The sequence below is a fragment of the Heptranchias perlo genome, unplaced genomic scaffold (genome assembly GCF_035084215.1).
Source record: "Heptranchias perlo isolate sHepPer1 unplaced genomic scaffold, sHepPer1.hap1 HAP1_SCAFFOLD_43, whole genome shotgun sequence".
NCBI classification, from domain to species: domain Eukaryota; kingdom Metazoa; phylum Chordata; class Chondrichthyes; order Hexanchiformes; family Hexanchidae; genus Heptranchias; species Heptranchias perlo.
This window is the reverse complement of record NW_027139442.1, coordinates 5,570,573-5,585,009: the sequence shown is the minus strand read 5'-3', so window position 1 is coordinate 5,585,009 and position 14,437 is coordinate 5,570,573. Positions and strand designations below refer to the sequence as shown.

At 44.4% G+C, this 14,437-nt stretch overlaps 1 protein-coding gene and 1 pseudogene across 1 annotated transcript; one reads left to right on the top strand and one right to left on the bottom strand.

Moving 5' to 3' along the window:
- Positions 1–9,942: 9,942 nt before the first annotated feature.
- On the bottom strand, positions 9,943–11,800 carry LOC137312514 (protein FAM200A-like; annotated as a pseudogene).
- An 806-nt stretch (positions 11,801–12,606) lies between these two features.
- On the top strand, positions 12,607–12,984 carry LOC137312513 (histone H2AX-like). Its single transcript, XM_067979052.1, has 2 exons — positions 12,607–12,680; positions 12,768–12,984. The coding sequence occupies exons 1-2, from the start codon at positions 12,607–12,609 to the stop codon at positions 12,982–12,984; spliced, it is 291 nt and encodes a 96-aa protein (XP_067835153.1).
- Positions 12,985–14,437: the final 1,453 nt, after the last annotated feature.

Genomic DNA, 14,437 nt, shown 5'->3' with positions numbered 1-14,437 from the left:
CCTGTTCTGTTCTATCAATTGACAGAATGTCCTGTCTCATCTCTTCCGGTCTTGTTGGAGTTACATTATATATGTAGTGCACTTTGAATATCCAATTCTGGGATTGTTGATGGATTATTCTTTGTACTGAATGTATTGTTGAATAATGGGATGTCCTTAACTTCTAATTGTTCAGCTTTGCAGCAATTGCATTATATCTGCAATGAAATTTGTACATCCAACCCTGGCATTGTCACTAGATTATTGTGCTGAATATACTGGAATCAGGTGTCTGGGCTGATAGCTGGTATCAGATCATCAGGAGCTATTAACACATTCCCGTTGTGGAACTAACCTGTCCTGGACTTATTTCTATAAATGTGTTTTCAGTGATTGATGATAAGACGGCTCACGTTACAAGGAGGCAGCGCAATGTCCTCCCTCCGCAATAACATGGTTCCGTTTAAATGGGAATTCAATGTATTTATTGGTTATCACTGTTATGAAAGATTATTTCATTGTGTGTGTATCTGACGCATCTCCAGAGGTCTGGATATTGAACTGAGTTTGTTTCTGATTATTTCACATCTCATTCTCTGCTTCACTGTGGATGAATTCACTGTAAAATGCAATGTTTTTGAGGTTATGTTGTATCAGTTTACACTTTATCTGTTGGAACGAGGAGCCTTTCTATTTATCTGTAAGATAAGAATATAAGAAAGAAGATGACAAGCAACGGTGATATTGGTGTTTTGTTAATTGAAGATTGCCGCCATCTAAAGCTGTACTTTTTAATTACAGGAGAAGGAATTTCAGTTCTTGTGAGGTATGTCTGGAACAGGCATTCGATTCTGTTTATTCCATGCATTGTAGATGAAACGAACAGTGTAGGTGAACAAGTGGATACTTACATGATCTGTAAAAACATAAAACTATTCACAGTGGTTTCACCATTTAATAAACTGACAACGAGAATAGAATCATTGGAACATGGGGCTGGTGAAGAGAATGTAGGCGCAGGCTGTTAGGATAGAATCGGATGGGAAAGCGGGCATTCAGAAAGAGAGTAGAGACAGTACGAAGAGATAGAGAGGAGAGATAGAAGAAGGGACTGAGAAGGAAAGCGAGAGGGAAGGGAGAGAAGAAACGCGAGGAAGAGAGAGTGCGAGAAACACAAGGAGAGGGTGAAAGGGAGAGACACAGAAAGAGAGAGAGGGAGAGCAAGGGAAATAAACAGAGTGAGAGAGAGGTGACAGACAGAGAGAGAGGCACAGAGAGATGGACAGAGAGAGATATAGCGAGAGACACGTGGAGAAGGGAGAGACAGAGAGAGAGGGGGAGAGACAGAAAGCGAGAAAAAGAAGCAGCAGGGTGAACAATTGTTCGGAATAAACTGCTGAAACTTTCAGTACAATTATGAAGAGGAAATGTGACTGAAAGGTGTTATTAGGATGTTGTCAGATTGTGAGAGTTTCATTGTACTCCCGCCGGGTGGGTTTATCACTATCAGGTCTTCAGTCTGTTTAGGTGAATATTCCTTTTACTTATTTACTGAATAAATAAAGAAGAATTGAAATGTATTTAACGAATATACCGAGTCATTTTTGACCGTTATGAATTACTACGATATTGTATCCTAACAGCTGTCTGTCAGATTAATCTATAAACAACGAGGCTGAGTTAATTAATACATTTTAATTTAATTTTAATTGAATGTGCAAAGTAAATGTATTGAACCCAATTTATACAAAACGGGATGTTAACTGACACCAATGACCACAGAAATCAATGGATGAATTTATTAATTGGATTGTGTTTGTGGGACTGAGAGACGAGATTTCCTCTAACACTCTGCTGCAGCCTCTCCCTGTGAACGCCAGCCTCTCCTGCCACTGCATTGAATCCTCTGTCTCCTCATCCGTTGCTTCAGTTGATCCGCTTTCACAAACCATCTGTTCCTGACTTTCCTCCACCTCCGACATGTCCCTTTACTTGTCGCCCTCCCAACCTCACTTCCTGGCTCAGTCTCCAGCTGTCTTTCCACGTTTCGTGCCAATTCCTGTCGGCTCTCTTAACCCGGAGGAAGAAACCAGCTGCACCTTCCCCGTCCGCTCAACTTCCCGACACTTTGCTCTCATTCCACGTACGTCTGGAGCCCAAATCAGGCTTTAATCCGCTGGAATCGCGCTCGGTAAAACCCCTTCTCTTTCCCCACCGTCACTGCGCCCTCGCTCAGTCCTTCCAACAGATCCGGCGCTCAATTTATTCACTTTGTACATGGATTTCCCAACTCATTATTGATCACTGCGTTCAAAAACATCTCTCTGCCGAAAGCGGTTCCCAGGTCAGTGAATCACTTTACACCCTTCGATGCATCAACAAAACTGGAAATTTAACCCCAGATCCTCTCAAACTGCTGCTTTGGCTCCAGGTGTGATCAGTAATTTCTCTGCTTCCTTTCCTCTCTCTTACAGTTAACTTAGTGGCGATTGTGATCCTGTCCCGAGGAAAGTGCGGACTCTCCAAATGTATCACTCGCTACCTGCTGGGAATGGCAGCGGCCGATCTCCTGGTCGTTATCACTGATCTGATATTGAGGGAAATTAGTGTGATTTATTTCCCAGGTTCATTCCTGGACATTACTCCCGTGTGTTGTCTCGTTGACGTCCTGGTTTTTGCAACCACCGGGGTTTCTGTCTGGTTCACAGTCGCTTTCACCTTTGATCGATTTGTGGCCATTTGTTGTGAGAAGCTGAAAACAAAATATTGTACCGAGAAAACGGCGGCTGTGGTTCTGGGAACAGTGAGTGTGCTGAGCTGTTTGGAGAGTCTCCCCTGGTACTTTATATATGAACCAGAATATATAATTAATAATGTTCCCTGGTTTTGTGTGCTTAAACCGAGCTTCTTTACTTCCACCGCATGGGTCGTATTTGAGTTGTTTCACCGCATGTTAACCCCTTGTGTCCCGTTCTGTCTCATTTTGCTGTTCAATGCTCTGACGGTCAGACGTATTTTAGTGTCCAGCGGAGTCCGCATGGGACTCCGGGGCAGAAGCAATGGAGAGAATCACAAGGATCCAGAGATGGAGAACCGAAAAATGTCCATCATTTTACTCTTCAGTATATCGGGCAGTTTCATATTGTTATGGGTGACACTGGTTGTAATTTCCATTTATCAGCGTATTACTAACAGTTATTCTTACTCCCCCACTGAACCTCTTTATATCACGGTACACACAGCAGGAATGCTGCAGATTCTCAGTTCCTGCACAAACACGTGTATTTATGTCCTGACTCAGACTAAATTCAGAGAGGAGCTGAAGAACGCGGTGAAATACCCACTGATTCTAATTGTTAAATTAGTTAAATTATAGAAAGATCTGAAGAGTTTTGAAGCCCTGGAACTAAATCCCATTTCATATTCTATCCCCTACACTTCCCACTGGACGGAAAGTACATTTTATATTCGCAGCACCGTGCCCGGAAATGATCTTAAGCCTGATTATGACATTAAATTTTATTGATAATCTGACCTATTGAGGCAGAAATTGTTCTGCAGACGACACATGAGTTGTTGCTCAAAAGGCAGCATTAATGAGCTCGGCTGGACTTCAAATAAATGGTGCCCCGTACCAACAGCAAAATGGGCAAACCTGGCAATCCCAGTCACTGCTGTGGGCCGGATCAGATTGGGTGCACTTTGCATAATTGAAAAGAGAGAATAACAGAGACACACAGACAGACAAACGACAGGGTTACGTTATGGCACCAGGAGACCCTGAGACACACGGAGCACAGGGGGAGGGGGAGACAGACTGTTGGGTGGGCGTCCGTGGGTTACATTTTTGGACCAGGAGAGCCTGAGACTCATGGGGCAGAGGGGAAGTGGTGACAGGCTGTGAAGGGGACCCCTGAGATACGTTATGGGTCCGGTGACACTGAGACGCAAGGGTCACAGAGGAAGGGGGAGCCAGGCTGCTAGCGTGACCCCTTGATTACGTTATGGGACCAGTGACACTCACACATGAACCACACACACACATACACACACACACACGCACACACAGAATGTAGAGTCAGCAGACACGTGTCCCTTGTACACAAATTGATGTTGAATTGAGCTGAGCTGTGCCACAAATGAATCTTGGATTAAAATATCAAATTCAAATCAGTTTGCTCCAGAGCTTCACAATTTTGCTTGTCAGAAGTGGATAGAATGGAGCGAATGAAAGAGAGCGATAGAGAGAGAGGGAGAAAGCGAGAATGAGAGAGAGAGTGAGAGAGGGTGATAAAGAGAGAGGGAGAGAGAGAGAATGATAGAGAGTGAGAGAGGGTGATAGAGAGAGAGGGAGAGAGAGAGAATGAGAGAGACTGCTAGTGAGAGAATGAGAGAGAGTGAGAGAGGGTGATAGAGAGAGAGAGGGAGAGAGAGAGAATGGGAGAGAGTGAGAAAGAGCGATAGAGAGAGCTGGAGAGAGAGAATGAGAGTGAGTGAGAGAGGGTGATAGAGAGAGACAGAGGGAGAATGAGACAGAGACAGAGAGAAACAGAGACGGAATGAAAATGAGACAGAGAGAATGAGAGAGAGAATGAGAATGAGGCAGAGAGAGAGAGAGAGAATGAAACAGAGAGGCAAGCATAGATAGAATGAAATAGATATAGACAGAGAGAGACACAGTGTTTGAGAGAGGGGTTGTTGAGTCGTTTGAAAAGGAGAATGTAAAACATAAGGGACGAATTTTCATCTATTTACACCAGTAATATCGGTTCATTCTGGACGGAATCGGCTGAACCAGGGCAAAAGATCAGGGGAATTTTAGTCAGTGAGTTGCACCCAAAAACACTTCCGTTGGCATTTACAGCCATCTTTTACATTGGTTGAAAATTAAATTGTCCAGGGTCAGGTTCCGCCCACAGAACTGACCAGTTCCCCCGGTCGACATTGCGAGATTCCACCGATTGCGCTCGGTCGGGACGCCCTTCAAATTGTGTTCGTTTTGTTAGGCACTCCTGCATTAGTGGGCACGTTTTAAACGGTTCTTCACATCAAAAAAATAATAATTTACGAAGTAATTGACTGGTGTACATCAACAAAAGAAATTCATTGTTCAATATGGTTGTTTAATTCATTTTCAGTGATTATAAACCAGGTTACTCACAGGTGGAGGGCTGGAAACTTTGATTAAAAATGCTTATTTTTGGTGAAGAACCCGATTTTTAGCTGCACTGATAAATCTGCACCATGTTACCAATCCTAAATACATCAAGGAATAATTTTAATGTAAAGAAAATAAAATAAGTAATTATGTTTTACTAGCTGCCCTGTGTGCTGGTTTATTGAAGATTATACGTTTGTGAATATGCAAATATATTTTAAAAGGCCCTGATCCCTGGTCTTTGCTGATTACCGGATAGTTTATTGGGTAAAGGCCCTGATCTCTGGTCTGTACTGATTCACCTGATGGTTTACTCAGTAAAGGCCCTGATCCCTGGTTTGTGCTGATTCACCTGATGGTTTACTGGGAAAAGGCCACGATCCACGGTCTGTGCTGATTTTCTGATAGTTTACTGGGTAAAGGCCCTGATCCCTGGTTTGTGCTGATTCACCTGATGGTTTACTGGGAAAAGGCCACGATCCACAGTCTGTGCTGATTTTCTGATAGTTTACTGGGTAAAGGCCCTGATCCCAGGTCTGTGCTGATTCACTGATAGTTTACTGCGTAAAGGCACTGATCACTGGTCTGTCCTGATTCGCCTGATGGTTTACTGGGTAAAGGCACTGATCCCTGGTCTGTGCTGATTCACTGATAGTTTACTGGGTAAAGGCCCTGATCCCCGGTCTGTGCTGATTCTCTGATAGTTTACTGGGTAAAGGCCCTGATCCCTGGTTTGTGCTGATTCCCTTATAGTTTACAGGGTAAAGGTCCGGATCTCTGGTTTGTGCTGATTCGCCTGATGGTTTACTGGGTAAAGGCCCTGTTCCCTGGTTTGTGCTAATTCTCTGATAGTTTAATGGGTAAAGGCCCTGATCCTTGGTCTGTACTGATTCACTGATCGTTTACTGGATATAGGCCCTAATCCCTAGTTTATACTGATTCGCCTGATGGTTTACTTGGTAAAGGCCCTTTTCCCTGGTTTGTGCTGATTCTCCGATAGTTTAATGGTAAAGGCCCTGAACTCTGGCCTGTGATGATTCTCTGATAGTTTACTGCGTAAAGGCCCTGATCCCTAGTCTGCGCTGATTCACTGATCATTTATTGGGTAAAGGCCCTGATCCCTGTTTTTTGCTGATTCCGTGAGGGATTGCTGGATAAAGGCCCTGATCCCTGGTCAGTGCTGATTCCCTGATAATTTACTGGGTAAAGGCCTTGATACCTGGTCTGTGCTGATTACCTCATGGTTTCCTGGACAAAGGCTCTGATCTCTCTGAGTCCTCTCTCTCTTTGTCCCTTTCTGTCTCTGTGTCTGTCTCTCTCCCTCTCTCTCTGTCTTTCTCTCTCTCGGTATGTCTATCTATGCCTCTGATTCTGTTTCTCTCCCTCTCTGTCTGTCTGTCTGTCTCTCTCGGTCTCATTTGTCTCTGTCTCATCCTTTCCCTCTCTCTGTCTCTCTACCTTCCTCTCTGTCTCTCTATCTCTGTTTCTCTCAGTCTTTTTTTGTCCCTCTCTTTCATTTAATTCTTAGAATCATAGAATCATTAAATGGTTACAACATGGAAGGAGGCCATTCGACCCGTCGAGTACTTGCTGGCTTTCTGCAGGAGCAATCCAGCTACTTCCACTCCGCCGCCCTATCACCGTAGCCCTGATTTATTTCCCTTCAAATAATTTTCCAATTCCCTTTTGAAAGCCTCGATTCAATCCAATGCCGGCTCTTTATAAGGGCAATCAAGTGAATCCCACTCCCCCGCTCTTCCCCCGTATCCGTGTAATGTTTTCCCCTTCAAGTATTTATCCAATTACATTTTAAACTCCACTTCTGAATCTGCTTCCACCGTCCTTTCAGGCAGTGCTTTCCAGATCATAACGACTCGCTGCATAAAAAAGTTTATCCTCATGTCGCCTTTGGTTCTTTTGCCAGTCACCTTAAATCTATGTCCTCTGGTTCTTGGTCCTTCCGCCAATGGGAACAGTTTAATTCTCTCTACTTTGCCTACACCCTTCATGATTTTGAACACCTCTATGAGTTCTCCTCTCAACCTTTTCTGCTCGAAGGAGAGCAACCCCAGTTTCTCCAGTCTATCCACGTAACCGAAGTCCCCCATCCCTGGACTTATTCTCGTAAATCTCTTCTGCACCCTTTCAAAGTCCGTCACAGCTGTACTAAAATGCGATGCCCATAACTGGACTCAATACTCCAGTTGTGGCTGAACCAGTGTTTTATAAAGGTTCGTCATAGCCTGTTTGCTTTACTACTCCATGCCTCGATTTATAAAGCTCAGGATCCCGTATGTTTTCTTAACAGCTTTCTCAACCTGCCCTGCCACCTTCAACGTTTTGTGCACATATACCCCCAGATTTCTCCGTTCCGACAGCCCTTTTAGATTTGTACCATTTAGTTTATATTGCCTCCCTTCGTTCTTCCTCTGAAATGTTTCACTTCACAGATTCTTGTGTTAAATTTCATCCGCCACATTCCACCAAACTGTCTATGTCCTCTTAAGGTCTATCACTATCCTCCTCACTGTTCATCACTATCCTCCTCACTGTTAACCACCCTTCCAAGTTTTGGGTCATTCGCAAATTTTGAAATTGTGCCAAGTCAGTAATATATATATATATATAAAAAGCAGCGGTCCCAGCACCGACCCCTGGGGAACACCACTGTACACCTCCCTCCACTTAGAAAAACAACCGTTCACCATTTCACTCTGTTTCCTATTAGTTAGCCGATTTCATATCCATGCTGCCACTGCCCCTTTTATTCCATGGGCTTCAAATTTGATGACAAGCTTATTATGCGACACTTTATCAAACGCCGTTTGGAAGTCCATATACACCGCATTAACCGCATTGCCCTCATCTATCCTTTCTTCTACCTCATCCAAAAATGTTTTTCAAACTACCTCGTCCGGCAAAGCTGAGGCCAACGTTAGCAGATCAACAACAACCTGCATTTACATTGCGCCTTTAACGTAGTAAAACGTTCCAAGGCACTTCACAAGAGCTTAATCAGAACAACGATTGACTCTGAGCCAAAGAAGGAGACATTAGGACTGAGCTTGGTCAAAGAGCTCAGGGCCTCGCCAACTGATGGCACGGCCGCCAATGGTGGAGCGAAGGAATTTGGGGATGAACAAGAGAGCAGATTTGGAAGAACGCAGAGTTCTCGGAGGCGACATGGAAAGAGGGAAATGAATGACATTTAAACACTTGATCCACTTGTCACTGAAGTGTCTGAAACTAATAATAGGAACTACAGTTTAAAAAAGTACTGACAAATGGTAAAACTGCTTTCTTGACAAAAGGAATCTCGACTGAGCTTTTAAAGATAAATTATTAACAGGCGTTCCCACGAACTCAACTGACTCGCCGACCCAGGCTCCACCCCTCAAGCACCACGATTGGTGCAGAACACGCTGCTCCCGTGGCCCTCAGGCCTGGGCTCTCTTCCTGTTGGTTTTTGGGGCAATCAATCACCACTCGCCAACATTATGCTGCCGGGTGAAGTTGAGGTTCTCAGAGGAAGAAAATAAAATGAGGCCTTGAATCTGAGTTGGGGAATTAGAGAAACATGATTCAGTTCATAAACTTAGCTATTTAAAATCAAATTAAATGAAAAGCTGCAATTAATATTGGCGTGTCTTTGGCTCTCTGCTCCAAATGCACTTCTTTCGGTTCAGGATATCATTTACACATCGAGCTGACTTTAAAGCTCCTCAAGACCCATCTTTTGTTTCTTTACTTGCCCCATTACCAGCATCCTCCCCTTGCACCATCATCACTTTTGTCGCTTTATCACTCCTGCACTCTATCACAGACATTCCCTTTTGTTCTTACCCATCCCGCCTTTTTCCTGGCTCTGTACCTGCTTTAAAAACTATTAAATCTTTAATTTTTTCCAGTTCTGACGAAACCTGAACTCTGACCTGAAATGTTAACTCTGTTTCATTATCCACTGAAGCTGCCTCACTTGCTGAGTCTTTCCAGCAATTTCTGTGTTTATTTCACATTTGCAGCATCCGCAGTATTTTGCTTTTGATGGATAAAACTCGCCCTTCTGAACCCATCACTGAAATATCAGCAAGAGGGGCTTGCAATGGTGGATGACCTTAGCCAGAATGCCCCGCGCGGTCTCGCTCCAGTAGGAGTGCAGCGCGCATGCGCGGGAAGGGCTGGTAGCCGGAGCATGCGCAATGCGGGTCCCGGACTCTGAGCGGGACCGAGCGGAGACTCAGCAACACCAGTGCGGCTCAGGCCCCGAATCAGACCCGGGGGGCCCATCGGGCGGGGGCCCCGATCACCATTAAACCCATCACCCAGCCCCTCCCCCGTCCTACCCGCCGCTTCCCGGTTTCTTCTCCCGTTGCCAACGATTCCGACTCTCGACAAACCACAGGACCGAGGCGCTCCCAGAATGCAGGGCGAGGCTGGGGAGCATGCGCAGTCCGAGCGAGATATCAGCGTCTTGCGGAGATAGAGGGGTTTCTGGGGCGCGTTGGACTGTGAGGCCTTTGGCCGCCATTAGTCACCAGTTATCGGTCAGCGTTCAATTGCCCACGTCGTGCACAGAACCGTGTCTGTAAATACAGACTGAGGAATTCAGAGCCGGTTTGCGAAACAGGCACTGACCGGACAATGTGGAACAGAGTTTCTCATACTTGTTTTCTCGTGGCCCAGTGGAAGAAAAACAATTCCCCAGGGACCCAAAACAGTAATATCTTCTGACTGGAGTTGACATCAAATCCAAATAAAGGTCAATACATGCTCGCTCTTCACTTCACTTCAAGTAATAACTAAAATTAAACATCGACGTTGTTTGAAAAACATTTTAAATACAGTATAAATACAGTAACAAAGGTCAGGTTGAGTTTCACATACTTAATGTGACTGTTGTCCATGATCTCGTTCCAATCTGGATCACAAGATGAAAGCGCTTCACGCATATCAGGTGCGCTGTTGAGTCGGTTTCTTTTTTTTAACCTTCTCACAGTCGAAAATCCCAGTTCGCACATGTAGGTTGTTTTGAACGGCAGCAACAAAAGAATACTAATCTTACTTAACAGTGGATATTCTTTGAAAGGACTGATCCAAAAAGTGACAAACTGAATGACTTGTGGCGTGTTTTCAGTGTGCTCACAGGTGAGTCGCACCAGCTCGTTTTCTTGCTCAGGCATCAAGTTTAACTTCATTACTGATTCAGAATTTTCGAAAGCAAAAAGAATCTTTCATCCAAAGCTTTTCCTTCAAATTTGCAAACCCCTCTGCAGGGAAGTAGCGATCAAAATTGTCAGACAGAGCAGCGAGATGTAACTGTATGACACATTTCATTTCATTCCCTTCATCTTCATTGATGCTGTTCTCCTCAATGTGTTGTAACAGTGTTGGGAACATGGAATAGCTCGGGTGATTATTTTTCAGTCGGGCTTGCCACAGTTCTAATGACATTTGGAATGCTTGTATCTGTTCACAATGTCGAAACAAATAATTGCCTCTTCCTTGTAACTTCAAATTCAGATCGTTTAAAATTGAGAACATGTCAGTCAGGTATGACAACTTCATTAACCAACTGTCATCGTAAAACAAATTTGCCAAGTTAGACTCTTTCTCTTCCAGAAAAATGTGAATCTCTTTCCTGAGATCATACACCCTTGTAACAACCCTGCCCCGTGACAGCCATCGTACTTCAGTGTGAAACAGTAAATGAGTAAACTCAGCTCCCATTTCTGAGCATAACGCTTCAAAAAGCCTGCAGTTCAGTGAGCTTCCTTTCATGAAATTAACAATTTTCACTACTTCCTTCAGTACTGTCATAAGTTCAGGGGGAATACACTTTGACGCCAAACCTTTGCGGTGAAAGAAACAGTGATTCTAAACATCATTACCAGCTGCCTCAGATATTCTTCTCACGACTCTGCTATTTCTACCTGTCATATTTGCTGCACCATCACTTGGAATTCCTTTGCAATTAGCTCAGTGCAATTTATATTTTCCATCCACACAGTCATGCAGTGCTTCGAATATTTGTGCTCCTGTATTTGTTGGTAAAGTTAGATAACACAGCAAACCTTCCATCAAGTCATCTTGCCCGACATTTCTCACATAAACTAACAATGTTTCACAATTTGAAATAACAGTACTCTCGTCAAGTTTGACAGCAAAATCCCCGGCTGACTGTAACCGAGTAATAAGCTTGGCTTCTAAATGCTCAGCAATAGAACATATTCGCCGAGACATTGTGTTATCACTGAGAGGAATGTTTCTCAATTTTTCAGCAGGCTTTGCGACAAAGACTGTACACACCATATCTAGAGATGCTGGAAGAATAAGTTTTTCGGCAACTGTATGGGCCATTTTCTCTTTTTCCACACGATATGCGACCAAATATGACGCCAGTTGTGCCTTATCATTCAAAGCAGTTGACCGACTAAGAACTTGTGCTGATAACTTTAATCTCTGTTTCTTCCTTTGAAAATATTCAAGCGGGTGATCAACGAGTTCCCCATGTTTTGTTTCTAAATGTCTTTTTAATTTGACGAGTTTTAAACTCTTGTTTGCAAGCACATCGCTAAAATTAACACACTGGGGCTTTGGATCTCGGTTTGCGTTTGCACAATTGATGAAACCACATTTCAAAAAAGCCTCACGATACTGCTTCATCCTCGATCTGGTACGTGGTTCGTAGGTGGTTCAGACCCGGTCGACACGTCCATCATTGATTAAACTTTCTGTTGCAGAAGAACTTCTTTCTCTTCTTACAAAACGATTCATTTTTGGGAATTAAAGTTTGATGATTAAGCCGCCCCCGACTCCTTTCCCCTTGATACTGGACTTACACCTGCACCACACACCATGATTTTGGCGGCGTGGAAGAGCGTGTCCTGGCTGTTGCTCGGAAACACTAAACATAACTGAAAGAGTATTCCACTGGAACAAGGCCATCGCTCCAGAGAATGAAATGCCTGCCTCTCATCTGCCCAACGGAAATTACCTGTGAAATGACTGCCTGCCATCTGCCTAACCGGAAATTATCTGTTAAATGACTGCCTGCCATCTGCCTAAACGGAAATTACGTGTGAAATGACTGCCAGCCATCTGCCGAACGGAAACTACCTGTCAAATGACTGCCTGCTATTTGCCGAACCGGAAATTAACTGTGAAATGACTGCCTGCCATCTGCCTAACCGGAAATTACCTGTGAAATGACTGCCTGCCATTTGCCCAGCGGAAATTACTAATATAGATGTGAATGTAAATTTCAGTCCAACATTCAACCAATCAATTTCACACAATCACAAGTTCTGACCACAAAACTGCCCGTGACATACCATCTCCTTATGAACTAAATGTTTGCGCTTTTCTTATTTGATGTCCAGTTTTGCTTCATTTTATTTTCCTGGGTTTGTATTGTGACTGTATAAGGGCGAGTGCGGGAGGATTTCTTCATTCTTTGTGAAATTGTGGAAATGTCTGGAAGAGGAAAAACCGGCGGTAAAGCTCGGGCCAACGCTACGTCTCGCTCATCCGGGGCCGGACTGCAGTTCCGTCTTCACAGGCTCCTGCGAAAGGGAAACTCCACTGAACGTGTGTGTGCCTGAACCTCGGTCCATCTGGATGCTTTGTTCAGGCATCTGACGGCTGAAATCCTCGAGCTGGCCGACAACGCGGCCCAAGACAAGCAGAAGACCCGCATCATCCCCAGACACCTGCAGCTGGCATTCCGCAATGAAGAGGAGCTCAACAAGCTGCTGGGATGGGTGACCATCGCTCAGCGCGGGGTGCTGCCTAATATCCAGGCCGTGCTGCTGCCGAAGAAAAGCGCTGGGATCATTAAGAACAAGTGAAGCGGCCTGAATTTAATCTACAGACAGGACCAATCTTATGAAATCATTTGAATAATGTAGATATAATACATTCGAATTTTCAGAAAGCCTTATGTAAGGTACCGCATTGTTGACTCATGGCAAAGTTCAGTGCACGTGGAGTCAGGAGACAGGTAGCAGAATGGATAGCAAGCTGGCGACAAAACAGAAAATAGGAGTTACGGGTAACAGCTTGGTGTGGCAAAAAGTGGGAAGTGGTTTAACACAGGGATCAGTGCTGGGACCACTGCTGTTCACAATTAACATTAACGTTTTGGATTTGGGAATCGGAAGTACAATTTCAAAACTTGTCGATGACAACAAATTGGTGGGTACAGTTAATACAAAGGAAGCATGTGTCAAAATGCAAGAGGACATTAATATACTTGCAGAATGAACAATAAAGAGCTCACATACTGCTTGGATAATAAGTCTAAACAGGATAGAGGAGCAAAGGGATCGAGGGGTACAGACACATAAATTACTAAAAGTCGCAACCAAAAGTAGCTTCGCCAGTGTTACCTTCTCACAAAGACACTCGCCCTCAATCTATGAAAAGATAATGACCATGAACTGGGACTGAAGCCGAACACATCCCCATTTACAGTGAGGCCCGGCCCGGATATCTCATTCTCTCTGTTTTATATCAGACAGTATCCCACGCTGATGTCCAGCACTGGAGAGAGAGACGGTATCAGTGTTACACTTCCTATCTGTGTCCAAATCACGCTAAATAGCAGTATCCACCTTCACATACAGCACCAGAGAGAGAGAGAGGGAGGCAGACACGGTGAGAGAGACAGACAGAGCAGTGAGGCACAGTGACAGACAGACGTAAACAGTAATAGTTCCAGACTGACCGGTAAAGTTCTGTTTTATCCAGAAAGATCGCGTTGGAGAGTCAGAAGATGCAATCTCATCTCTCACTGATATTGTACGAGGGACAGACACACTATTAATCCCACACTCAGGGACAGTGCAGAGAATGACAGAATCAATGAGCCTGTTGTAACATCTGCAGTTTTGCAGCTCAGTGCCGTTCCATATTACTCTCAGTGACGGACAGTTTCACACCGGTTAAATTAATCTGGGCCTGTTGCTGTCGGATATTAATCCCAGCAAATACACCGACTCCCACTTTCCTCAGGATTGGTTCTCCAGGATTGGTTTGAGAAATCCTCCCTCCAGTTTCGGAGTCACACAGTCGAGGGGCCAAGATTGAACAGGATCCTTTGGCTCGTACCACAGCCACTCACTTGATCCATGAAAGGCCCTTAACCATCAAAGGATACCGAGAGAAACAGCAGGGATGGAAACATCTCGTTTAATAGTTCGAGACTGTAAAGTCAGTCTGGATTCCAGCGTTAGGCACTGGTGAAATCCCATGTGTTTCCCATTCTGGTACCTTTCCCCCAGTCCCACTTCCTTTGCTCAG

Bases quoted from the DNA above. Each gene is read 5' to 3' on its own strand.
- LOC137312513 (XM_067979052.1), top strand. From the start codon at position 12,607: ATGTCTGGAAGAGGAAAAACCGGCGGTAAAGCTCGGGCCAACGCTACG. The intron at 12,681-12,767 runs GTTCCGTCTTCA...TGCTTTGTTCAG, and splicing joins TCATCCGGGGCCGGACTGCA to GCATCTGACGGCTGAAATCC.